Genomic DNA, 26,778 nt, shown 5'->3' with positions numbered 1-26,778 from the left:
AATGGAAATTCTTTGGGTTCTTTCATCTTTGTTAAATAATGAGGGGAGGCAAATGCATTAGAGCTTAGCTTCTTTACTTTTTAGAGATCTATTGCTCTGTAGACTCTTACTGATAGCATATTGATTAAAAAATAATGATTATGAGGGGCGTCTGGGTGGCTCAGTCAGTTGAGCATCGACTTTGGCTCAGGTCATGATCTTGTGGTTTGTGAGTCCAAGCCCCACATCAAGCTCACTGCTGTCAGTCGGAGCCTGCTTTGGATCCTCTGTCCCCCTCTCTCTCTGACCTTCTCCCGCTTGCACCTTCTCGCTCAAAAATAATTAAAAACATTAAAAAAATTTTTTAAAAATGATTATGAAAATAATAAAAATAGCCGTTTTTTCCGTCAGCATGTACTGCCAAGTCTTTTCCATGTATGCTGTCATTTAATCATCAGATCTATTCTGTGACGCCAGGTTTTCCTATTTTATAGACAAGAAAGCAGGTCAAGTGTCCTCAGAAGGGTGAAGTAACTCAACCAGAGTGGAATAATGACTCCAATTACACCATCCTCCTTCAGTTCTTTCTTTGCCTTTTGGACGATTGATATACTTGTAGAAAGAAATTAAAAGTCTTTAATTTCTCACAGAATACTTGAATAGTGAATAGTGCAAATTTGTTCTTGTCTAGATTCATTTGATAATAGTACATTAAGTACTCAAAGCTTGTTGCTTTCTGGAAGTATAAAACATTGGAGAAAACAGTCTTTTGATTTTTATTGAAAAGAAATTAGAGTAGGTGTTCTTTTGTGACTTAATTTTTTTCTATTTCATGTCCAATTGTTAAATGAGATAGCAATGATAGTACAAAGTTAGAATACTGATATTGCACCCTTATAAATGTAATTTTGCTTGAATAACAAGTTATTCTTTCTACCTCCTTATATAGAGATTGTTTATGGAAGTTTTTCTTCCCACCTGATTATCAAGTTCTGAAAGTTTCTGAAATTGCACAGCCTGGGAGACCACGACAGATTCTTGCTTTTGAACTGCGAATGAATATTATTGCAGATGCTACAATTGATTTGCTATTTACCAAAAATAGGGTAATTATTGAAATAATATACTAGAAAATAGTGTCTAAAATTTGAACATTATTTCCTAGGGTCTTTTTCTTGTGACTAGTTCTATACTTAGATTCATTTCTATGAGCTCCTACCACCTTCCCCCTGCAATAATTATATGTATTGCTTTCATTAAGTGCCAAAAGTAGAAAAAATTAGTAATAGACCTTCCTTCTGTAGTCTCGTTCATTTTCTCCCTTTACTCCTGGCCAAATTACTTTAGTGTATTTTTGGTAAAACTTTGAACTTTTGTTCTTAGGAACTTTTAATACCTATTTAATATTGATGATTATATTTTGTCTGTGATAATAACTGAAAAGGAAAAATGGGAGTATAATTAGTGAGAAAGTAATTGTTTTATGTGAATTAATTTTTTTATTTTGGTAGGAAACAAATGCTGTACATGTAAATGTAGGAGCTGGGTCATATTTAGAAATTAATATTCCAATGACAGTTGAGGAAAACGGTAAGCTGAAATGATTACTTTTCTATTTTAAATGATTAATAGAGGAATAATTAATATATAAATAATAGTTTGCTAGCCTATTTAGACTAACATTAATGGGGTTTTCTTTTTCAGCTTTCTATTACATTTACTTAACAGTACATATTACATAATTAAATTATTTGTGCACCGAGAGAGAAAGGAAAAAAATTTTAATTAAGTTAGGTCTTGTGCTTTCATTATACCCTATACTTCTATTTTGTAAGACTTGGCATAATTTGTTTAACATATGTTTTCCCTATTAGTCTGTTGCTCTGTGAGAGCAAGTGCTGTGTCTTTTTTTTTTTTTTTTTAATTTTTTTTTTCCAACGTTTTTATTTTATTTTTGGGACAGAGAGAGACAGAGCATGAACGGGGGAGGGGCAGAGAGAGAGGGAGACACAGAATCGGAAACAGGCTCCAGGCTCTGAGCCATCAGCCCAGAGCCTGACGCGGGGCTCGAACTCACGGACCGTGAGATCGTGACCTGGCTGAAGTCGGACGCTTAACCGACTGCGCCACCCAGGCGCCCCTAAACTGATGCAAATTGGGTGCTGAACCCAGTACCTGACACATGGTATCAGTACTTGATTGAATGACTGATAGGTTTTGTTTTAGGTTACACTGTTCATAGATTTTGTCAGAGAGTAAGCCTGGTACTTTGAACAATATAGCTTTAAAAAGCAGAACATTTCATATTTAAAACACTAAATAATACTCTGACTGATATAGTTTTAGCTGACCTAATCTAAATTCATTATGCATTTGAAATTTGGACTCTGATACAAGTTAATAATGTGATTAGATACATTTTGTTAAATGTTAATTTATCAAAATATTATAAAGGCTTCTTCATTTTTTCTTCCTCTTCCTATGCTTTTGTTGTATTTGTAGTTGAGAGTAATTAAAATGAAATTATGCTTTATTTATTCACTTCCTTCAGAGTATAGAGAATAGCAGCTTACCCATATTTTGAAGTCACTAATCAACAATGTTACTATGGCTAAGTATAATTAGAGTAATTTTTGTATCATTCCTGGCTCTCTTTACTTGTTTCTGTCAACTTTTTTTTGTTGCTGGTGTAAGAAAAAGGCTGGTAGAAGTTGACTACATTTATTAGCTTTCACATACAGGTAGTAATTGCGTCTGCCTGCTTAGATAATCAGTTGTGAAACGGCGACTGAGAATGGCATAGTGTATCTTTTCCCTGTAACTTTGAGGCTATTTAAATGAAGACTTAAACCTTACATTTGCTAGTTTTTAAAAGAGTAATCATACTGAGTCTTGAGATTCTTGTCAGATGCTTGAGATTCTCTAGGACTGGTTGATTGAGAGTAGTGCATTGGAAAAAACATCTTTAGGATAGTCTTAATTACAGATACATATTAGGAGGAAAAAGACAGTTGCCTTTGCATAAAGTTGAGAATGGTTCTGTTAAGGGAGTGCTTCTACAACTTGTAAACTGATATTGCACATAGGAAATATTTGTGCCAATTTTTTTGTACAATTATGTGTGCACAGGGGTAAGGGAGCCTCTGAGGGCCGAGGGGGTCAGTATTTCAAGCATACTTACTGTGAATTCTTTTAAGATGACTGAGAGGAAAAATAGACTTAAGTCTTAGACATTAGCAAAATATAATTCAAATATATTTAAAATTTTTTTCAGAGATTCAAGCGTTTGAAAAGACATGCCCAGAGCAGGATGCATTTTGAACTAGCCATATAATAATGACCATTGTGTTAGTGTGCTTAGAAGGGCAGCCCTTCAAGAAAAGAAGTGAAATAATCTATGCTTTTCTGTTTTTGTTTATAATGGGGCTATGTTGTTTGCTAACTGTCATTACATAAGGAATATCTGTTTAGAAACTATCATCACATATATAAGTTACAGTTGAAAATGATGAAAATAGATACCGTTGAGTCCGGGGGAGAAGAAAAGACATGGGAATCATCTTTAATATTTAAAAACTGTCATTTAGAGAGTAGACTTATAGTTTTGCACTGGAAAGCAAAATCAGGATGGATACTCTATGAAGATGGAACTTGCCTCCTTTAGAGCTGTCCAAAATGAGAAAGGTCACCTTTTAGGTAGCAAGCTCCCCTCATTGGGGTGTATTTATATAGTGTCTGGTCACCATTTTTTAGGGATTCCTTCTTTGGGTGGTGATGGGGGTTGTTTACAGTACAAATTTTTAATGATATATATATTTTTTTAGGTTCTTAATTTTTATGTTTTCACTAACTAGGTTACACTCCTGCCATTAAAGGACAGCTCTTACATGTTGATGCCACCACCAGCATGCAATACCGCACCCTCTTAGAAGCAGAAATGTTAGCAGTAAGTCTAGAGTATACATTGATATGTATACATACATAAAATATGAATTTGATTTTAATTTTTAATACAAAATTTTAATGACCAGGAAGTCATTAAGTGGTTCACCTCATTCAAGAACCACCAAGTGCTCTTGGCCCTATTTTGTGAAGCGGAGTAGATTTCCAGTGCTGTGGACTGTGTTTGACATCTCTCTTTTGCTCTGCTTCTGCTTTTGGGCTAAGTGAATATAAGGCGCAGTGCTAACATGGTTTTTGGTCTTTAGAAATATGAAAAGTTGTTACAATATTATTTTTAAACTTCTTTTTATGACTAGACTAATTCCTATGTTGTAAATAAGATCATCTTTCACTATGTTTCTGGCCCCATTGGATTCTTTCTTATGGCTTAATACGTCATTTTGCTTTTTACTTGGTGAATGAGGTAAAAAGAAGAAAATTTTATTGATACCCTAGAGTGCTCCATATTATAAAGAATATATGAATGTTTATGATTAAAATCACAGATTGGAGACTTGTTTCATTAATCAGGCAGATTCTTTATCAGGGACACTAAAAATAATATCAAAAGCCACTATCTAGAATGGCTGATATTAAGAGAGGATTCTTTTATAAGATGGTATCATTGGGTCCTTAATTGTTTAAAAAAAAAAAAGCATCTATATTTATAGATGATATATATGTAAAGTAAGAGGAAAATTTTACAATTACCAAGAATATATTGAATATCATAAATGTATATTAAACTGGCATATTCAGCATTTTAATGAATTCCTGAGCTCTTGCTGGTAAATAGTGCTGCAATAATGCTTTTCCTGGTCAGGCAGCTCTTGCTCAACTTTGATAGGTGTAATACATAACAAAGCACCATGTCAGATCAATAATTACCAAACTTCCAAATGGGAACCTGGGAGGCACTGGTGACCACACATCTGTGTGATAGTATATGCATTGTGCTCCACATCCCCAACCCTGAGACTCACATAACCGATTAGATTTAAGGAAGAATGAAGGATATTGGCTATTACTCTGTTAGTTTAGCTAGAGTACAGTATCAAAACTGTAGCCTGATTTGTTGTTCTTAAAGTTTTCTGGCCACATCATGGCTTAGTATTTCAAGGAGCTGGATGTAACCATGGATACTGATGTTTAGTCACATTAATATTAAAATCTTTGAGGGATCTTCTGTTCAGCTCAGCAGGAAAATAAGTTTTAATTACTCACTAGTGTGTGTGTGAGTTCATTTCTAGTGCTGTTCACATAATATCACATTGTAAGCTCTAACATTTTTACTTAACGTTTTGTTTGCAGTTCCACATCAATGCCAGTTACCCCCGAATATGGAACATGCCACAGACATGGCAGTGTGAATTAGAAGTTTATAAAGCCACCTACCACTTCATCTTTGCACAGAAGAACTTCTTTACTGGTAACTTTATAATAAATGTAAATACAGTGAAATTTATCACAGTGAACTTTTTTATATTCAGTAAGTTTTGCTTTTAGATTCAACATGGGGATTTGATGATAGAGTTCATAGTTTATTTTACACTTCTTTTTGAGCTAAGCATATAAAAGGGAAAATTTAAATATATTTTGGTTTTTCTTTTACCTCAAACAAGGAAAAGATGAACCCAAAATTGGGCCTCGAAAAAAAAATGAAAGAACTCATCTTAGGCAGGTGCTTTGTGTCATTCTAGTGGGGAATAATTTGGGGAGGATGAATTAATTTCTTTCTTTACCTGAATTAGGCATCAGCATGGTTTCATGATTTTGTTTCAATTATTGTAATCTACCAAAGGTATATTCAAATAGTCAAGTATTTTGTTTTTTAATTTTTCTTTGAGTATGGTTGACACGTTACATTTGTTTTGATATACAACATGGTGATTCAACAACTCTATATATTATGCTGTGCTCACCGCAAGTGTAGCTACACTTTGTCACCAATGATATTAGAATGCCATTGACTGTATTACCTTTGCTGTGCCTTTCATTCTCATGACTTGCTCATTCCATTACTAAAAGCCTGTAACTCTCACTCCCCTTCAACTATTATCCTCATCTCTTTACCCCCTTCCCCTCTGGCAGCCATCAATTTGTTTTCTGTAGTTTTGGATCTGTTTCTGCTCTTTGTGTTTATTTGTTTGTTAGATTCCACATGCATATGGTATTTGTCTTTCTTTGTCTGATTTATATCACTTAGTGTATACCCTCTAAGTCTGCCTATGTTGCTACAAGTGACAAAATTTAATTCTTTTTTTTATGGCTGTGTAATATTCCTCTGTGTGTATATATATGTGTGTGTGTGTGTGTGTGTGTGTGTGTGTGTGTGTGTGTGTGTACCCCAGATCTTCTTTATTCATCTATTGTGGGCACTTAGTTTGCTTTGATTTCTTGGATATTGGAAATAAAGCTGCAATAAACATAGGGGTGCTATGAGTTATGTTTTCATTTTCTTTGAGTAAATACCCAGTAGTGGAATTACTGGATCATATGATATTTCTATTTTTACGTTTTTGAGGAACCTCCGTACTGTTTTCCACAGTGGCTGTACCAATTTATATTCCCATACCACCAAGAGTATGTTATTTTGTATCTGGAGCTGCTACTTACTCCTTTCTGTTGGCATGGATATTGAGTTAATGTTATCGTTAGTTGGAAAAAATTCCTTTATTTCTTGAAGCATATTATAATAGCTACTCATATGGGTAGGGAACTTACCTATATGGGTATGGGTTTAGGAACATGTCGTCTTGGTCTCTAACAGAAATATAACTACATAAAAATAAGTTATATTTATAGAACCTTCCCATAAGAAGTTTAGCTAAACAAAATTGGTGTGATTTGCCAGGGTCAGTGGCTACCCCAGAGCATCTAATATTTGCTTTACTGACTGCTGCATTTATCGATCCATCCGTCACTCCCTCTCATTCATCTGATTAAATATCTATATTACAAGCATCTGATTTGTGCTGCATACTATTAGATAATTAGGGATTTAGTATTAAGGTATTCATAGATAGTCTGGCCCTGACTTTATTTACTAGCAATATAATGTTGGCCAAATTATCTAATTATTTAACTTTCTGTTTCCTTATCTGTGAAGTAGAGGTAATAATTTCTACCCTAATTTTGCTATTGCTAAAGTTTGGAAATTTTATAATGGCATTACTACAATTTGTTCAATCATAAGTCTTTTATATTTGTTTTCTAGTTTGACTGGGAACTTTATTATGAGGACTTGATGGAATGCTTCTGCATTCCTGGAGTTCTATAATTCTTCAAGGCTTAAGTCAGAGTGCCAATAGTAGAAATTGTAACAAAATCCCTGGCAAGTTAAACTTTTGTCAGTGAAGTTGAACATTGACTAAGTACTCCTCAATTCAGATTTATGAAAAAAAAATAGTTAAAACTTAATAGTGCATCTTATATATCTCTGTTCTAAGAAATTTGCATATTGTTGAATCCTTATAATAATTCCTGAGATCAATATTATTGTTATCCTTGTTTTACAGATGAAGAAAGTAAGTTACAGTGTGGTCAAGCAGTTTGTTCAGGGTCATACAACTAGTAAGTCTGTCAAGCTAGTATTCCAACCCAAGTAGTCTGGCTCAAGAATATGTTATATATGTAGCTTCTTCGGCTGTAGCCATTTCCCTTTCACTTAAGATTTTGTATTTTTTAACTTTGCTAAGCTTTTATTTAAAAAAAAAAAAGTTTATTTACTTTGAGAGAGAGAGAGAGAAAAGGGAAAGGGCAGAGAGAGATGGAGAGAGAGAACCCTGCACAGGCTCCATGCTGTCAGTGCATAGCCCAATGTGGGGCTCCATTCCATGAATAGCGATATTATGCCTTGAGTTGAAATCAAGAGTCAGATGCTTAACCGACCGAGCCACCCAGGCACGCCACTTTGTTAACCTTTTAAAATAGATTCCTATTTTCAAACATTTAATTCTTCACATCTCACATTCTTAGACATTAGCAGTACTAAAAATAGTTTGATTAGATTATTCCTCAAGATACAAAATTTTTAATTTTGGAGTAACACTTTCGTTTAGAATGAGCATTGTATTAGTCACTTTTAAACAGCCAAGTACACATTTCACAAATTACAATCATCTTTTCCCTAAATTATTTTCTTTATCTCTAATCTTTAAGTTTATACCTATTGCAATTCATTTTTTTTGCTTTTTTTTTTTTCTAAAATTTATTTGGAGAAATTTAAAGAAAACAGAAAGGTACAAAACGTAAGTTCTCATATCGCAGAGTTTATAGCTCTAACATTTAGTCATATTTCTTCTATTGCTTTCTAGAATCCTTTAAAAACTAATTTATTCTTTAATAAGGATGACTATTGTAGAGTAGTATAGGTTTAGCCTGGGAGTGAACATACTTAGTCATAGTGTTTGAATTGCTTTTCTCTTCACTCAGTTTTATATTTCCCTATTGACAGAATTCTGTAGAAAGCACATTGTCTAATTTGGAATGAGGGAATGCCTGATATTCCTCAATAACCATTCTTAGGCCAATTATTAGTGAGACATAGTTGTTCTTAAGAGATTTCAGCATGGGACAAAGATAGCTTCATGATAAGTATAATAAAGAGTCTCAGGAATAAAAGATATAAAACAAAGGCACAAGTGAATTCTCTTCTGGTAACATCAAAAGTGATTTAGATTTACTCTGATAAGGGGGAGAAGAAAACAACATTAACAATTATTGCAAAGCTGCAATACAATTGACTGACATTTCATAGGGTGTTTGTCTAACAACCTAATTATAGAGTGAGTTTTTCCACATGAACATTTAGATTACCAACTTAATAACTTATTTTTTTAAATTTTTATTTAAATTCCGGTTAATATACAGAGTAATATTAGCTTCAAGTGTACAATATAGAGATTCAGCACTTTCATACAATACCCGGTGCTCATTACAAACTTAATAACTTATAAAAATGTGTCTAAATAAGTAAAGCAGTCATCATGAAAGTGCTTCCTTTTTTATTTTTATTATTTTTTTTAATGTTTATTTTTAAGACAGAGATAGAACGTGAGTGGGGGAGGGGCAGAGGGAGAGGGAGACACAGAATCTGAAGCAGGCTCCAGGCTCTGAGCTGTCAGCACAGAGCCTGACATGGGGCTCAAACTCACAAACCATGAGATGATGACCTGAGCCAAAGTATGATGCTTAACTGAGCCACCCAGGCACCCCTCAGCCTTTTTTAAATTAAATTATTTCATAAGATCCATCTGCTAATGAGAACAGCTTTTGGTTTAAAGAGAAATATATAGGGGCATCTGGGTGGTTCAGGTGGTTAAGCCTCCAACTCTTGATCTCAGCTCAGATTTCAGTATCCTGAGTTCAAGCCCTGCACTGGGCTCTGTGCTGGGGTGAAGCCTACTTAAAAAAAAAGAGAGAGAAATACATATTAGAAATAGCAGTAGAGGCTCCTAGTAGAAATATTTTATTACCATAGTTCTTAATATTTATGAGTAAAGGTATTTATATGGTGGTAAGGTAACCATATTGAAGAAAACCTTGAAATTTCAAATAAAATATTGAAGAAAAAACTAATAACACTTGATAAGATAGAAACTGGCTAATAACTTTATGTAAAACTACATTGGTTTCCTGAGGTGATTATTGGATTATCTGAGTTTATGTTTGTTGGACTATCAGTATATCTCATTCTTTTTTTTTTTTTTTTTTTTAATTTATTTTTAAATTTACATCCAGGTTAGCATCTAGTGCAACTTGATTTCAGGAGTAGATTCCTTAATGCCCCTTACCCATTTAGCTCATCCCCCCTCCCACAACCCCTCCAGTAACCCTCTGTTTGTTCTCCATATGTAAGAGTCTCTTATGTTTTGTCCCCCTCCCTGTTTTTGTATTATTTTGCTTCGCTTCCCTTATGTTCATCTGTTTTGTATCTTAAAGTCCTCATATGAGTGATGTTATATGATATTTGTCTTTCTCTGACTAATTTTGCTTAGCATAACACCCTGTTCTTCCATCCATGTAGTTGCAAATGGTAATATTTCATTCCTTTTGATTGCTGAGTGATACTCCATTGTATATATTTACCACATTTTCTTTATCCATTCATCCATCAATGGACATTTGGGTTCTTTGCATACTTTGGCTATTGTTGATAGTGCTGCTATAAACACTGGGGGTGCATGTGTCCCTTCGAAGCAGCATACCTGTATCCCTTGGATAAATCCCTAGTAGTGCAATTGCTGGGTTGTAGGGTAGTTGTATTTTTAGTTTTTTGAGAAACCTCCCTACTGTTTTCCAGAGTGGCTGCACCAGCTTGCATTCCCACCAACAATGCAAAAGAGATCCTCTTTGTCCGCATCCTCGCCAACATCTGTTGTTGCCTGAGTTGTTAATGTTAACCATTCTGACAGGTGTGAGATGGTATCTCATTGTGGTTTTGATTTGTATTTCCCTGATGATGAGTGATGTTGACCATGTTTTCATGTGTCTGTTAGCCATTTCGATGTCTTCTTTAGAGAAGTATCTATTCATGTCTTTTGCACATTTCTTTATTGGATTATTTGTTTTTTTGGGTGTTAAGTTTTATAAGTTCTTTATAGATTTTGGATACTAGCCCTTTATCTGATATGTCGTTGGCAAATAACCTTCTCCCATTCCATCAGTTGCCTTTTAGTTTTGCTTATTGTTTCCTTCACTGTGCAGAAGGTTTTTATTTTGATAAGGTCTCAATTATCATGCTCTTGTTAAAGATGGTTAGAGTTTTCTTTCAGCAGAGAGGATACCAAAGAGTATACTTACTTTAGATAGGGCGAATACAATGAACTTGAGTAAAAGTTCAGAACTAAAAATATTTATGAAGAAGAAAAGTGAGAAAATAAGCTTGATGAATGATAAGTTTATATTGTAGAGTCAATTCCATTGATAACTTTTGGGTATCTCTCAATTGCTAACCATTGTGCTGAAGAACAAAGTAAGAAAATTGGGATGGAGTCATGTTAGGTAGGGTGGCATATGGCAGTAAAAGTTTAGAAGTAAGCATAGATAATGCAGTATGATGAACCACTGTGATTGCTTGTTAAGTGAAGTAAAAATATATTTAAAGTAAAAGTGTCAAGTGGAATCTTCCTTTATTCACAGAACAGATTAATTGCCATATGCCTTTTATTGATGATATAATAAAACTGCATATTATTAATTTAAATCATTGGCATTTGTAAGAACTTTAAAAAAAAACTTATAAACTTTTGACCTAGCCATTCTACTTCTGGAATTTATACTAACAAAGTAATCCTGAATATGTAAAATATCTTGCATGAGAATAGAAATAAAATTATATAAAACAAAAATTTGGAAAGGATCTAAATATTCAAGATTATTAAATGGTTGAGTAAATCCTAGTAAATCTCTTTAATGAACTCTCATTAAAATTTTTGTTAATGTGGATGGAACTGGAAGGTATTATGCTGAGTGAAATAAGTCAGTCAGAGAAAGACAGATATCATGTTTTCACTTATATGTGGATCATGAGAAACTTAACAGACGACCATGGGGGAAGGGAAGGCGGTAAAAATAGTTACAAACAGAGAGAGAGGGAGGAAAACTACAAGAGACTCTTAAATACAGAGAACGAACTGAGGGTTGATGCTGGGGAGGTCGGGGAGATGGGAAAATGGGTGATGGGCATTGAGGAGGGCATTTGTTGGGATGAACACTGGGTTTTGTATGTAAGTGATGAACCATGGGAATCTACCCCAAAAACCAAGAGCACGCTTTACACACTGTATATTAGCCAATTTGGCAATATTATACTAAACACACACACACACAGCCTGTATATAAAATTAAACATGAAAAAAATGCCTGGCTAATAAAAGCAGAGTACTGTTTCTGGCAGAAGCATTATTTTCCATTGTAAATACTATGGTTATTAACTCCTTGTGTGATTGTTGGCATCTTTTCATTTTTTTGGAGGATATTTTCAATAATTTTGTTTCTGTCTGACTACCCTTACATGACTTTGTAATGCTATTTGGGGGAAATTATGGGAGCTGAGAGGCTCTAATAGAGAATATAAAAAGCATAATCTCAGAGTGTTTTAACAATGTTGTCATTGGTATTTTCAAAATGCTGTTTCTGTTGTGTTTTAGCTACATACACAAATTGTGACATTTTCTGAGAAATGTATTATATTTTATAATGTTATAAGCAAAGAGTCACTGACTTGGATTCTATTACAAATATATTGACATTATATTATAAAAAAAGATTTTGTTAATGTGTATGAAATAACATGGAAAAATTTTGAGTTCAGTGAGAAAAAGCAATATATAAAATATGGACATCAAAGATAGTATAAAAATGTACATAGAAAAAAACTAGAAGGAAACATATGCACAATGATGATATTTGGGTGTGGATTACCAGGTGATTCTTTTTTCTTTTGTCTTCTAAAGTTTCTTTAAAAAATAATAGGTATATGAAATGCATAAAATTTCTCTTATTTGGAACTGTAATTGGTAGGTAAACATTGGTTTACTGTTAATCATTTAGCTATATCTTAATCATCTTTTAATATTTCAGCATAAAACAACTTCTTACAAAAGAAAAAAATTTATTTTTGTCTGGTGTTAGAATATTTATATTTTGTTGTCTGAATTTCAATTAATTTTGCTTTCTGTCTCCCACTCCCATAATTTTAGATTTAATTCAAGACTGGTCTAGTGATAGTGCTCCAGACATTTTTTCATTTGTGCCATATACATGGAATTTTAAAATCATGTTTCATCAATTTGAAATGATTTGGGCTGCTAATCAACACAATTGGATTGATTGTTCCACTAAACAACAAGAAAATGGTAAGAACATGAAAATTAAGTATTCTGTTCATTAAGACAAATGCCAAAAAAGGAAATTGATGTTGAATTTATAGTTTTAATGGAAACTAGAATTGATCTTTTTTCCATTGTCTTATAATACTTTCAGGGAACTATTTCAGAGTTTGAATTAGACTGAGCATATTGTCTTTAATTTTTTTAGGTGTGTATTTAAGGCAATTTTGATTTCAAGTTTTATTGAAGTTAATTTTTTTTCTCTTTTTGTTAGTGTATCTGGCAGCCTGTGGGGAAACATTAAACATTGATTTCTCTTTGCCTTTTACGGACTTTGTTCCAGCTACGTGTAACACCAAGTTCTCTTTAAGAGTACGTATAATTGCATACATTCCTTATTCCACAGGTTTATTAGTAAGTTTGATTTCCCAAGGCTTACCTTTACTTTTCCCTGCCTATGCCATTGCCATCCTCTAGTATTTTAGCTTTCCACCATTGTTTATGAGCTTCATTGTCACAGAAATGCTGCTGTTTCATTTTTGCAGTCAACTGTGATGTTCTGTCATTCTCCTAAGTTTCCCAACTTCCCCTGAGGAGTTGGGCAATAAAAAGAAAATTCCAAGTTGATTATTTTCTTACAGTTCATTTCTAACCCTTGTGGCTAACCTACATGTTCTTTTGAAAACCCCCTCTAATGTTTACAGTGTATGAACTAGATTTTACACTTCCCTGTATTCCATTACTAATTGTAAACATGAATTCAAGGAATAGCCACAAATACCTTTTTTCCTTTATATGAAAGGCAGCTCTAATGTTAAAAATTCTGTGGAACACCTAATTTTAGCATATGGGCAATCAGAAGTTGTTGTTGTATTGATGGAGGTGTGGTGGTAAAAAAAATAGCAACAATAATCATAAGAACTGCTAACACCTATTAAACTTTTTCTGTGTTCTGGACACTATTCCAAGTGCTTTATGTGTATTAACTCATTTCATTCTCAGAACAATCCACTTGAGGTAGTTGTTTTACCTGCATTTATGAAATAGGAAACTGAGAAGCTGAGTTTATGTAACTTGTCATGTGACTAGTGAATGGCTGAGTTGGAATTTGAATCCAAGTGGTAAAGGTTAGGGCTCCATTCTCTTAACCACTCTACTATGCTGCCTGTTAAGAAATCAGGCATCAGGAGCATTTGGGTGGCTTAGTTGGTTAAGCATCTGACTTCGGCTCAGGTCGTGATCTCAGGGTTCATGAGTTCGAGCCCCATATCGGGCTCTGTGCTGATAGCTCAGAGCCTGGAACCTGCTTCAAATTCTGTGTCTCCCTCTCTCTCTTTGTCCCTCCCCCACTCATACTCTGTCTCTCTCTAAATTAAATAAATATTTAAAAAAAATTAAAAACAAAAAAGGAAATCAGGCATCATGGCACCCTGATGTTTATTGCAACATTATTACAATAACCAAATTATGGAAAGAGCCTACATGTCCATTGACTGATTAATGGATAAAGAAGTTGTGGTACATATCTACAGTGGAATATTACTCAACTATAAAAATGAGTGAAATCTTGCCATTTACAATGACATGGATGGAGCTAGAGTGTATTAATGCTAAGCAAAGTAAGTCAGAGGAAGACAAATACCATATGATTTCACTCATGTAGAATGTAAGAAACAAAACATATGAACGGAGGGGGGAAAAAGGAGAGGCAAACCATAAACCAGACTCTTAACAATAAAGAAGGGAGGGTTGCTGGAGGGGAGGTGGGCAGGAGAATGGGCCAAATTGGTGATGGGAATTAAGGATGGTACTTCTGATGAGCACTAGGTATTATTACCTGTAAGTGATGAATCACTAAATTCTACTCCTGAAACTAATATTACACTATATGTTAACTAATTGGAGTTAAATTTTTTTTTTTTTAACGTTTATTTATTTTTGAGACAGAGAGAGACAGAGCCTGGGGAGACAGAGAGACAGAGAGACAGACAGACAGGGGAGGGTCAGAGAGAGAGGGAGACACAGAATCTGAAACAGTCTCCAGGCTCTGAGCTGTCAGCACAGAGGCCGACCCAGGGCTTGAACTTACAGACCACAAGATCATGACCTGAGCCGAAGTCAGACATTCAACCGACTGAGCCACCAGGCGCCCCAACTAACTGGAGTTTAAATAAAAACTTGAATAAAATAAAATAAAATTCTTTAATAATAAAAGCTGAAAAAAAAGAGAGAGACAGAGAGAGAGAGGGAGAGGGAGAGAGAGAGAAAGAAAAGAAAAGAAAAAAGAAAAGAAACAAGAAAAGAAAAGAAAAGAAAGAAAAGAAAAGTCAAGCATGTCAGGCTGACTGCTTGAACAAGATTAGGGCACCGACCTATAAGGAAAAAAGTGAAGCCAAATGAAGATCCTTTGGGGTATCAATTCAGAATTCTTCTCCTTTAAAAAAAAAATATTTATTTATTTTGAGACATAGGAGAGCACAAATTGGGGAGGGGCAGAGAGGAAATCACAAGCAGGTTCTATACTTACAATCGTAAGATCATGACCTATGTTGAAATCAAGAGTCTGACACTCAGCCAACTGAGCCACCCAGGCACCCCTTCAATTCAGAATTCTTAAAAGCCAATTGATGAACCAAGACTTAACTAGAATCAAGAGACAATCATATTTTAAAAATTAATAAAATGCAGAACATATACCACCTGAATTTAGCTGGTTTTTAAAATTTTTTTTTTGCTGAATTACATGTGAAATACCCATGGATACCATCAAAGATCATCTTTTTTACTATTTTGTGGAAACCATGCTATTTATTTCCTTGATTTTCTTAACTTATCAGAATTTAGTTATAGTCCATATAAAATCTTAACTCTGTTATTTAATTGACCGTTCATTGTAAAATCTGCCTTTTGTATTTCTTTTGTATTCTGAAGATTGTTATAGATAGGTTTGGCTATAATTAGAAATTTAACATCTTTGTGTACCTATTGTATTACTTTGGCTTATAATAAATTCTTTTTTAGGGAGAAGATGTTGATCTTCATTTATTTCTACCAGATTGCCACCCTAGTAAATATTCATTATTTATGCTGGTGAAGAATTGCCACCCAAACAAAATGACTCATGATACCGGTATTCCTGCTGAGTGTCAAAGTGGGCAGAAAACTGTTAAACCAAAATGGCGGAACATTACACAAGAAAAGTGAGTATTTTGTGTTTGTATGTGGAGAAATTATTCTTCTGATTCTTTCAAAGAATAATGATAAAAGTTGATTATCTGTAACTAGCGTTTGGATACAATTAAAGGAATAAGTACCTGACTAGAACTTAATTTTTTGTTCTTCACAGAGCTGGTTGGGTTGAATGTTGGACTGTCCCAAGTGTCATGCTCACAATTGATTATACATGGCATCCAATTTATCCGCAAAAAGCAGATGAGCAGCTAAAGCAATCGTGTAAGTGTTTTTGTATAATTTGTACTTTGAAACATCTGGTTTTATGATTGATAACTATTAAAGGTATAAGAAATTGTTTTTAATTTTGGAAATGCATCTGTTCTTTTGTCATAATTGTATACATTTAAAAATCTGTTAAGTAATTGTGGCATAATTATAACTAATTTTCATTGAGCATTTACTGTGTATCAAATGCAGTAAAACCTTGGTTTGTGAGCATAATTCATGCTTGTAATCCAAAGCACTTGTATATCAAAGAAATACAAGAAATAATGGAAACTTAGATGATTCGTTTCACAACCCAAAAATATTCGTATAAAAATGATTGCAGTATTGTAATTTTGTAATACAAACTATTAACGAAAATACAAAATTTAAAGAGAAATAATTTGGCTGGTGTGAGGGAGACAAGAGAGAGGAGGGTTATTGTGTAGGATGACTTTCACTATCAGTAACAGAATCACTATTATTGGCTTAACGGAATATTTTTCTGAAAAGGGTCATTGTATACACTTGCATGGATGTTGACTATAGCACAGTATTAATAAACTCTTGTCATATATCGTATTTAATGCAACTGGCAATAGGGCAGCAGAGGAAAGGGTTCATATCTGCAGGCAGCCTGATCTAGAATGAAGCAAAGCATTCCCAAGCTTACTCTTGAATGGAAAAGCAAAGGACTGTCCATAGGTGCTTTGAAGTGACAAAAAATACACTAGTGCCAGTTGTGGGCACCTTCCAACTTGCTGAAAAATCACTGATTGCTGCCAAACATCGTGGCTTGAGACCAAGCACCAAGCATCCGAGCATGGGAGCTGATCACTCACAATCCCGCAGAGAGGGAGAGAGAGAGAAGAACCATTGACTCAGTTGTGATCATGTGACATTTGGCATCACATGCTACTCATATTGTAAGACATCGTTCATTTATCAAGTTAAAATTTATTAGAAATGTTTGCTCATCTTGCAGAATACTGGCAGAGCAAGTTCTTTGCAATCCAAGGTTTTACTGTACTAGAATAAGCTATTTCCTGGTTTACATTATCTCATTTAATCCTTATAACAACTCTGTGAGATAAATGTTATTATTGTCATCGTAGAGTTGAACAAATAATGCTTAGAGAAAGTAAATAATTTTTTCAAGTTCTACCAACTAGAAACAGAAGAGCTGTAATATCAAATAAGGTGCATGTGAGTATATACATAAACCACTTGGTTTCATGAAATGCTATTTTTTTTTGAAATGTTAGTTTTTTTTTAAATGTACTTTCACAATTATCATTTCATAATTATTCCAAACTGGAATTAGAATCAGGTGATTTTTAATTTGTATTTTTCCAGTGAGTTAAGAGTTAAAGAATAGTTTTCATAATTGTTCTTATGTTTGGAGCTTGATAATGTCACACTGTATTTGAATTAAAAAAAAAAATTTAAGTTTATTTATTGTGAGAGAGTGGGGGAGGAGCAAAGAGAAAGAGGGAGAGACAGAATCCCAAGCAGGCTCTGCACAGCGCAGAGCCTGTTGCAGGGCCTGAACCCATGAAACCATGAGATCATGACCTGAGCCGAAACCAAGAGTCAGACGCTTAACTGACTGTGCCACCCAGGTGCCCTGATAATGTCATGCTGTATTTGAATAGCTGTTTATGTGAAAACAACTTAGTACTTTAGTGCCCAAGTATAGTTAAAGCCTAATTGTGACCTGAATTTATATTGCAGGGACTCAAGAATGTTAATAGGAAATTTTCATTGATTCTGTGCCATCTGGTTATGTATTTCTACACATATTTCTGTGCAGTCTTCTATTGTGTATTCTTATTAGTCTTGCAGGTCTGTTTTCATTAGATATTATAGGTACTATATCAAAGATTGTTCATGAAAAATTGCAAAATAGAATCTCTTAGTGAATAGTTCCTTAAAGAACTTCTAAGAACTTCCCCTCCCCAAGGCATTCTTCTCTTTTTTCTTAATTTTTTCCAGTGTCAGAAATGGAAGAAACAATGCTATCTGTATTAAGGCCATCCCAGAAAACATCAGACAGAGTTGTTTCTTCTCCTTCTACTTCGTCACGCCCACCTATTGATCCCTCAGAACTTCCACCTGATAAACTTCATGTGGAAATGGAACTTTCTCCAGATTCTCAAATAACTCTATATGGACCATTATTAAATGCCTTCTTATGTATAAAGGTATGATTTTCAAAAGAAGTCACACATTTTTAAACATAGGTAAAACGGTTAATATCTAATTAAAATTGAGACCATTTGAAATAGCCAGTTAGATGGTTTAAAGTTGTTGAGGATATGTCATATATGTTGATTAGACTTGTGGTGTTAGACTCAATTACAAATTCATTTATTAAAAATGGTGTACTTCTCAGTTGAGTTTTTGTTTTGTTTTTTTAGCATTGACTATATTCTAGGAATTGTACTAGTTGCAGGAGATAGAGATGATACAGCATTTTTTCTCAAGGAGGTAAGCTAGAGGATATAATAGGATAGACATATATAGGGACAAATTTTTAACATGTTGTAATATAAGAGCAAAAGAAGTACAAGAGAATCTTGTTATCTGAAAATAATAAAATCAGTGAATTAATTAAAAACAAACAACTTTATTTCATGCTAAACAATAAGCAAAGATATGTTTGGAGCACTTTCTTAACATTGAAGCAAATGTATGAAAATAAGGTTTTTTTCAGAGTATGACAAATTTACCTTCAAAAGAAGTATGCCTTCTTTGAATAAAGACTGAATCAAATGTCAGTTCATTTTGGTATAATTTTTCCCTTGAAGTTGTATGATTGCATAGTATGATAGCTCTTAAAGGTTGATCAAGCATGATCAAGGTCGATCAAGTAGAGAGGCTGTATTAAGATAAATATGTGAGCACTTTGTCAGTTTTCTACACATCACTCTTCTTTTGATATTCAAATCATGTTTTACAAAAGTCCCCAGCAAGTCATCAATAACTCTTACTGATTTACTCATTTTTATAGGTAACTGCTCTAAGCCTTCTAGATCCGTACTTTAGCACTGATAGCTTTACCTGTGATTTGAGCGGTTGTCCAGCATCACTTTTAGCAACTTCGTAAAATTCTGCATTTTTTCAGGATTTTGCCAATTCACTTTGCTTTAGATTTTCATTATACTGTTCAATGTTCTACCACATCTGATAATCAAAGTGCGACTAACTGTCCAAACATTATCAATCATGAGCGTTAGAGTTACTTGTGGGATAGATTTTTGTGTGAGTCTAAATTTATCATTGTTTACTTATTTGCTTCCTTGTGTAATTTCATAACTGGAGGTTTGGATATTGAATGCTTAGGTAACAGGCAATCCGATAATGTACAGTGACAGGAGTAATTAATTCTGGAAAGGGTCTAGGATGATCAGGGTTTTCAGGAAAGGACAATCAATGTTTGTTAATAAAGGCTCTCTGGAAGAAGTGCTTACTAGCTGAACAGATTTTGTAGGTATCTAAAATTTTTATATTTGATATAATGTCTTATATTTACTAAAAACTACCCTAAAGCATCAGATGATATAACTTAAGATAAAAGATGCAAGGGACAACGTGTTTAATATTTGTGGATCTAAGGTGTCTGGTTTTAGGAGAGATTCCTGAAGGAGTGATTCTTCAGATTTAAAGGGGAGAAATACCACCCCCCACCCCACACACACATTTTTTTTTACCTTGTGACCATTGTTTGACCTAAAGTATTCTTCACATATTTCTCCCAATATCTTATTTTCTTGGATTGCAGGTGAATAACTATGAAGGATTTAAAATGCATTTTTCATGTTAAAGTTTCCTTGAAGAGGCTGAAGTATATTTTAATTAAATGTAAGCAGTGATTTAGTAAGTGAAGATGGTTATATTGTTATAATACGAGTTTTGAATACCAGCAAAGAGATATTGACACTGTTTTTTGCATTATTCTATGTATATGAGCCTCAATTTTTTTCTTCTAAAAATTCCATAGTAATATATATTCATCAAAAATAAGAGTACTGTAACAAAGAAAAATAAAGAGAAAGGAGTATATGCCTTCTTTGGACTTCTTTACAAATTCTATTCCATAAACGTAACCTCTGTTGATAGTTTGTTTTGATGCAGTCCTTTTCATACATTAAGATATAACAACTGTCTACTATTGTCAAAAGTTTGTTGTACTAAACTTTGTGTTAGTATTTACATTCATCAAATTAACTCAGAACTTGTATGAAATGTCTACTAAAACATATTAAAATTTTTAAGGTTTTGAAATATTAAAAAATATATATATCTAAAATATGACAAACAAAAGGTTTTTTAGGCCAGTGAACTCTATGAACTCTTTATTAGGAATACAAGTAACTCCTTAAGTCTTTTTTTTTTTTTTTTTTCCTTCTTTTTTTTCCTTCCTCCTATATAGCTTCGGTGTCATGCTGGTATGGAGATATTATCTGATCTTAAATATCTCTCTTTAAATTACTTTTAAAAAATTTGTTCTAATATATAACTTATGTTCTACTTAGTGTCAGTGTTAGAATGTATGTATCTATAAATAAAAGAAAACAAAGAGAATGTGAAAATTCATGTAACTGAGATTGTATTTTCCTTAGTTACTAGATTTAAACATCAAGAAATTTTAAAGGATAAGTTAGGAAAAAAATGAATCATTTTATATTTGTTTGACTGTAAAACTGATTTCCAAAATCCATAAAAGAAACTAGGCTTACTATTATTATTACTAGGAACTCTGAGGAGAATATATACTAACATGCATTAAAATCAATGAGAAGGGGCGCCTGGGTGGCGCAGTCGGTTAAGCGTCCGACTTCAGCCAGGTCACGATCTCGCGGTCCGTGAGTTCGAGCCCCGCGTCGGGCTCTGGGTTGATGGCTCAGAGCCTGGAGCCTGTTTCCGATTCTGTGACTCCCTCTCTCTCTGCCCCTCCCCCGTTCATGCTCTGTCTCTCTCTGTCCCAAAAATAAATAAACGTTGAAAAAAAAAAAAAAAAATTTAAAATCAATGAGAATATTTTATGGAAATGTCTACATCTTCTGAATTGACTTCTCTTTTTACATTTTTTCTTAATGGAAGAATGGAAATCTGAATCTAAATACTGATAGCATGTCAGTGGTAGTCAGTAGTAACTGTGGATTAAGGGTGGGTATAGTATGTATGTTTTTCTTACTGAAAAAAAAAGTTTTAGTGGTCTTAACAGAAGCCTGGCTATCAAATTTCCATGAAAAAAATTTGAATACAGGAAACTGAGTACCTGTAGATTTTTTTTCTCCCCCTGCATCTCTGAATTTATTAGCTGTCTTCTTTTAACTATTGTGATAATTCTTTTTCTTCTTTTTTGAGAAATGAGTATCGTTACATAAATATGAATGTTTAGGCTGGGGAAAAAATGGTAGTGTCCTGTTACTTTCAATAGTTACTTGACACTAATAATAAACTATCTCTAGGAAAATAAAATTTCATAGGACTCTTAAGTAGTTTGAAAATATAGCTTATTTTATCATTTTTAAATTCATTCATGCCACAAACTTGACAAAGTAATATATTTTCCCAGTTAGGTAAGTCATTGTTTTGTTTTGTTTTTTTCCTAGTGTTGTTTTAAAGATAGTTTTAAAGATAGTTCAGTTTTGCATGCCACTTACCATAACATCGAAATGTAATTTTTGTCTTTGTAAATATTTGTGTACATTTATTAATCTTAAAATACTATAAAAGTTTGCCATAATATATTACTACTTATACTTCAGTCAGCCTTTTGGTAATTTTTTTTAGTGAATCCTTAAGAAATTAACCGTTACAGATGGAGTTCATATACTAAAAACAAAACAAAACAAAAACGAACCTAAAATGAAAACAAATAAAACTTCAATCACACACTCAACATTAAACATTTAACACAAGGCTAATGTTTGAAAGGAGTTATAATTTTATCACTATCTTTAATTTTTAAAATTTTTTAAAAAAATTATTTATTTTGAGAGAGAGAGAAAGAGAGAGGGAGAGAACGAATGTGGGAGGGACGGAGAGAGGGAAAGAGAGGGAATCCCAAGCAGCCTCTGCACTGTCAGCGCGGAGCCCTATGCAGGGCTCGAACCCATGAACCATGAGATCCATATCATGAAGATCATGAGATCACGACCTGAGCCAAAATCAAGAGTCAGATGCTCAACAGACTGAGCCACCCAGGTGCCCCTTAACAGTAATTTTGTCAATAATATTCAATAGGTTCAGACATGATAACTCATAAAAGACTCCTAGAGTGTTTTAACTCTAAAAACAGTCATTGGCATATTTAATAAAAATTAGCAAATGTCCTCTACCATGTTAGGGATTTCAGTATTCCCTAAAGAATTTGCTATGAGTTACTTCTGTTTTAGATAATTAAATGGAGATTGGTTTGTTAGCAAATTGAACATTAGGCCCAAGAGAATATTTTTCTTTTAATTTTAATAATCTATAGTAATTTTCTTTTTTTAAGGTTAAAAATTACAAGAGACTGTAAGAGACTACTAGAGAATCTTTTAAAAATAAGATATATAGAGTAGGATTATTAAAAATTGGCTAAAATGAGCTTAACTTATTTCTGTTGATTTGTTAGTAACTCTTAGTATGTTGAAAGCTAATAAACGTGAACAACTGTACACTGACTCCATTGATAAGTTGTGTGGAGGAAGGGTGGAATAGAAGTGATTGGGTCTAGTGGCCATTTACAGTTAAATTCACTGAAGAAACCATTCTTTCCATCTGTCTCTGTAATGTATACCTGTTGCAAACCTACTGAACCCATCTCCAGGACTGGAATGGAATGTATATTTTGAAAAGGCTTCTCCAATGATCTAAGGGAAGACTGTGGCTCTGAATACCTCTAGATCTTTAATGTTGATTGAAATCAGTTAGGGGCGCCTGGGTGACTCAGTCGGTTAAGCATCTGACTTGAGCTCAGGTCATGATCTCACAGTTCATGAATTCAAGCCCCATGTCGGGCTCTGGACTAACAGCTCAGAGCCTGGAGCCTGCTTCAAATTCTGTATCACCCTCTCTCTCTGCCCCTCCCCTGCTGGCGCTCTGTCTCTCTCAAAAATAAATAAAAACATTTAAAAAAAAAAGAAATCAATTAGACATTTATTTTTCATTTAAAAATTTTAATGTTGGAATTTAGGATAAAAACCAATGTTTATTTACATTTATATTTGTGCTTGAATTTGTCCATGGTTCAGAGTTACATAATAAAAGCAATTATCAAGATGTCAAGCAGGTTCTAAGTAGGACCTGTATTATTTAGAGGCAGGTAACGATAGAGAATACAGGAAAAAACATTAGTTTTGTGAGTCAGTAGCTTTGGGATTTTAATATTAGTCCTGCACCTAATTAACCAAATGACTATATGCCCTGCAACATTCTTTCCTATTAAAAGGTATTTAATTGGCCTGATTAATTGACTAGTCAGAAAATAAGTGTCAATAAGTAAAATGCAGAATTTATCAAAATACTGACTTGATTTCTAATATTCAAGAAGTATATTTGACTGTGCTAACAGGAATATTTTAACAACTTTTGATTGCTACTGACAGATCAAATTGGTAAAATTTAAATGCAGAATAATGGTAAGATAAAAGAATTTCATTTAAAATACATCAGGTAGAGGGGCACCTGGGTGGCTCAGTCAGTTGAGCTTCTGACTTTGGCTGAGGTCATGAATCTCACGGTTCATGAGTTCAGGCCCAGCATCAGGCTCTGTGCTGGTGGCTCAGAGCCTGGAGTCTGCTTCAGATTCTGTGTCTCCCTCTATTTCTATGCCTCCCCACATCTGCCCCCCCTTCTCTCTCTCTCTCTCTCTCTCTCTCTCTCTCTCTCAAAAATAAAAACATTGAAAAAAAATTAAAGTCAGAGAGACAAATACCATATGATTTCACTCATATGTGGAATTTAAAAAACAAATAAGCAAAGGGAAAAGAGAGAGAGTCAGACCAAGAAAAAGACTCTTAATTACAGAGAACAAACTGATGGTTACCAGAGGGGAGGCATGCAGATGGGAGGGATAGAGGTGAGATAGGTGAAGGGGATTAAAGAGGGCACTTGTGACAAGCACCACTAGGTGTTGTATGGAAGTGTTGAATCACTATATTGTACATCTGAAACTAATATGACACTGTATGTTATTTGGAATTTAAATAAAAAGTTTTTTTTTAAGTTTATTTATTTATTTTGAGAGAAACACAAAACAGAGTGAGTGGGGGAAGGGAAGAGAGAGAGAGGGAGAGAGAAGAGAGTCCCAAGTAGGCTCTGAGCTGTCAGCATGGAGCCCAGTGTGGAGCTCGATCCCACAAACTGTGAGATTATGAACTGAGCTGAAATCAGGAGTCAGACACTCAACAGACTGAGCCACCCAGGCACTCCTAAATAAAATGTTTTTTTAAAAGGAAAATAATAATAATAAATTTAAATCCTGTATAAAACAAACCAAGATATTAATAGTTAAAATACTTTGCATAAGGAACCAGGATGAACTATGTGAAAGGAAGTTTTGGTAACCATCAATAACATGTTTTTATCATCAGGAACCAAAATTGGACATTCCTATTCAGGTTGTTAAAAGCACTTTTGATATTATTTCACCCAGAATATATGAATTGTGGTAGTTAGCTAATTGGATTTAGATTGATTTTCAGTGAATTGATCTTCCTTCAAAGGATGTCTTTTGGGTATTGTTGTCTCAGAACTCTGAGAAAGATTGAAAACTTTTGAACCTTACACATCTTCAAAGTTTTCTTAGAGTTTTTGCTATAATTGGAGGTGGTTTGTCATGAAGCTTTTCTATAAACTTAGGTTATTTATTTATTTATTTATTTATTTATTGTTACAGAATGTTTATTTGCTAAGTAGCTAAGTAGGTGTATGTCATAAGCATATGTATCTCTCTCTCTTTTTTTTTCTTTCAAGGAAACAGACCATATACTTTTAACCAAAGAAAATAGGGAGATGCTTAGTTTACAAAATTCAGGCTCTAATTTGAACAGTTACTGTTACATATCTCTTTGATAGCAATTTGTTCTTAATATTTATAGGAAAACTACTTTGGAGAAGATGACATGTATATGGATTTTGAAGAGGTTATTTCAAGTCCTGTTCTGTCACTGTCAACATCATCCAGCTCTGGGTGGACTGCTGTTGGAATGGAAAATGACAGAAAGGAAAATGAAAGTTCAGCCAAATCAATTCATCCGCTTACCTTGCGTCCTTGGGATATTACTGTACTTGTTAATTTGTACAAAGTTCATGGGCGTCTTCCTGTTGTAAGTGTTTACATAATCAAAATAATCTGGAGTGTATTATGCAATTCATCCAACTCAGACAACTATATGTGTGTGTACACACATGCACACACTAATAAAAAAATTCAGATTCAAAAACTTTAAAATTTATCCTTTTACCTTTATAAAGCTAGTTTATTATTTTCTTCATAATGCGATTACTTAATCATTGATAATTTTCTGTTTCTCTTCTTTCACTTTAGTTCCTTCTTTGCTGTTCTGTGTCACATTAGAACATTTTGTCACGATGTTGAGTTGCTGGGTTTATAGGTAGCTCGACGGATATTCTAGGATTTATGTTGTCTTATCCTTTATCTCCAACTCTAGACCATTGGGTGCCTTATGGTGAACTTACTACAAAATCAAGATGCAGATTGACCCTGGAGATTGAATTGTTTTCTGGGGTTTGGATCCAGCACAGAATCCTGGTTCAGTTCAAGGGTGACCCATGGACTTTTGGGGCTGACTTGCAATGGGATTATATTGCCCAGAGAACCCAGGGTTGTTGGAGTGAGGCCAGATAGGGAGGGTGAGGCCTTAGAGAATTGTGCTGCCTACTGGCTCCATGTCATGTACCTACGGTTGCACAGCAGAGGAGTCATCTCTGGTGTTTAGTGAACCTAACGATCTTAGTAGAGTACAGAACAGTTTTGTCAGTAAACTTCTGCTTTTTAAGAATCAAAATCTCTTAATTATATAAGTGTGATTTTTATTTCCCTATACTGCCTTGGTCTTTATTTTTTCTATATCTTGATTATGGTATTTTGTTTGACTTTAGCATGGAACCACTGATGGTCCTGAGTGCCCTACAGCATTCTTGGAAAGACTGTGTTTTGAAATGAAAAAAGGATTTAGGGAGACCATGCTGCAACTTGTCCTATCACCCCTGAATGTGTTTGTCAGTGACAATTATCAGGTAATGTGCAAGTGAGTCATGGTAGGGGCTTAGAGATGAATTATTACTCTTTACAGGGTTGATACAGTGTGTTAGCTTCTGTGTATGGTATAGGTAGCTCTTTAAATTAGAAGCTTTTAATTTAACCATATTAAGAGGTTTTGTGTATGTATGTGAGTTTTTCAAGAATCTGTCTTGTTGTGTTTTTTTTTCTGCTGTTTGCTATTTATGTGATTCCATACAATTGTACTCTATTGTTTTTAGAGATGAAGAGAAATATTTTATAACTTTTTCATGTTTATGGAAGGGAAAAATATATAAAATTTTGGTGGACTCTGTTGAAAATGAC

At 34.0% G+C, this 26,778-nt stretch overlaps 1 protein-coding gene across 10 annotated transcripts in view; it reads left to right on the top strand.

Annotated features, from left to right (window-relative positions):
* The window catches only part of BLTP1 (bridge-like lipid transfer protein family member 1), a 212,266-nt gene that overhangs the window by 46,119 nt on the left and 139,369 nt on the right, over window positions 1-26,778 (top strand). For all 10 annotated transcript variants that reach the window (XM_047855118.1, XM_047855120.1, XM_047855121.1 and 7 more), the window contains 11 exons: window positions 929-1,085; window positions 1,491-1,569; window positions 3,834-3,925; window positions 5,233-5,350; window positions 12,627-12,782; window positions 13,030-13,127; window positions 15,777-15,955; window positions 16,102-16,208; window positions 18,189-18,397; window positions 25,289-25,516; window positions 26,313-26,450. In XM_047855118.1, coding sequence (XP_047711074.1) covers window positions 929-1,085; window positions 1,491-1,569; window positions 3,834-3,925; window positions 5,233-5,350; window positions 12,627-12,782; window positions 13,030-13,127; window positions 15,777-15,955; window positions 16,102-16,208; window positions 18,189-18,397; window positions 25,289-25,516; window positions 26,313-26,450 — 1,561 coding nt within the window. The remainder of the gene's footprint in view (window positions 1-928; window positions 1,086-1,490; window positions 1,570-3,833; window positions 3,926-5,232; window positions 5,351-12,626; window positions 12,783-13,029; window positions 13,128-15,776; window positions 15,956-16,101; window positions 16,209-18,188; window positions 18,398-25,288; window positions 25,517-26,312; window positions 26,451-26,778) is intronic.

The sequence above is a fragment of the Prionailurus viverrinus genome, chromosome B1 (assembly GCF_022837055.1).
Source record: "Prionailurus viverrinus isolate Anna chromosome B1, UM_Priviv_1.0, whole genome shotgun sequence".
NCBI classification, from domain to species: Eukaryota; Metazoa; Chordata; class Mammalia; order Carnivora; family Felidae; genus Prionailurus; species Prionailurus viverrinus.
This window is presented reverse-complemented; position numbering and strand designations above follow the sequence as displayed.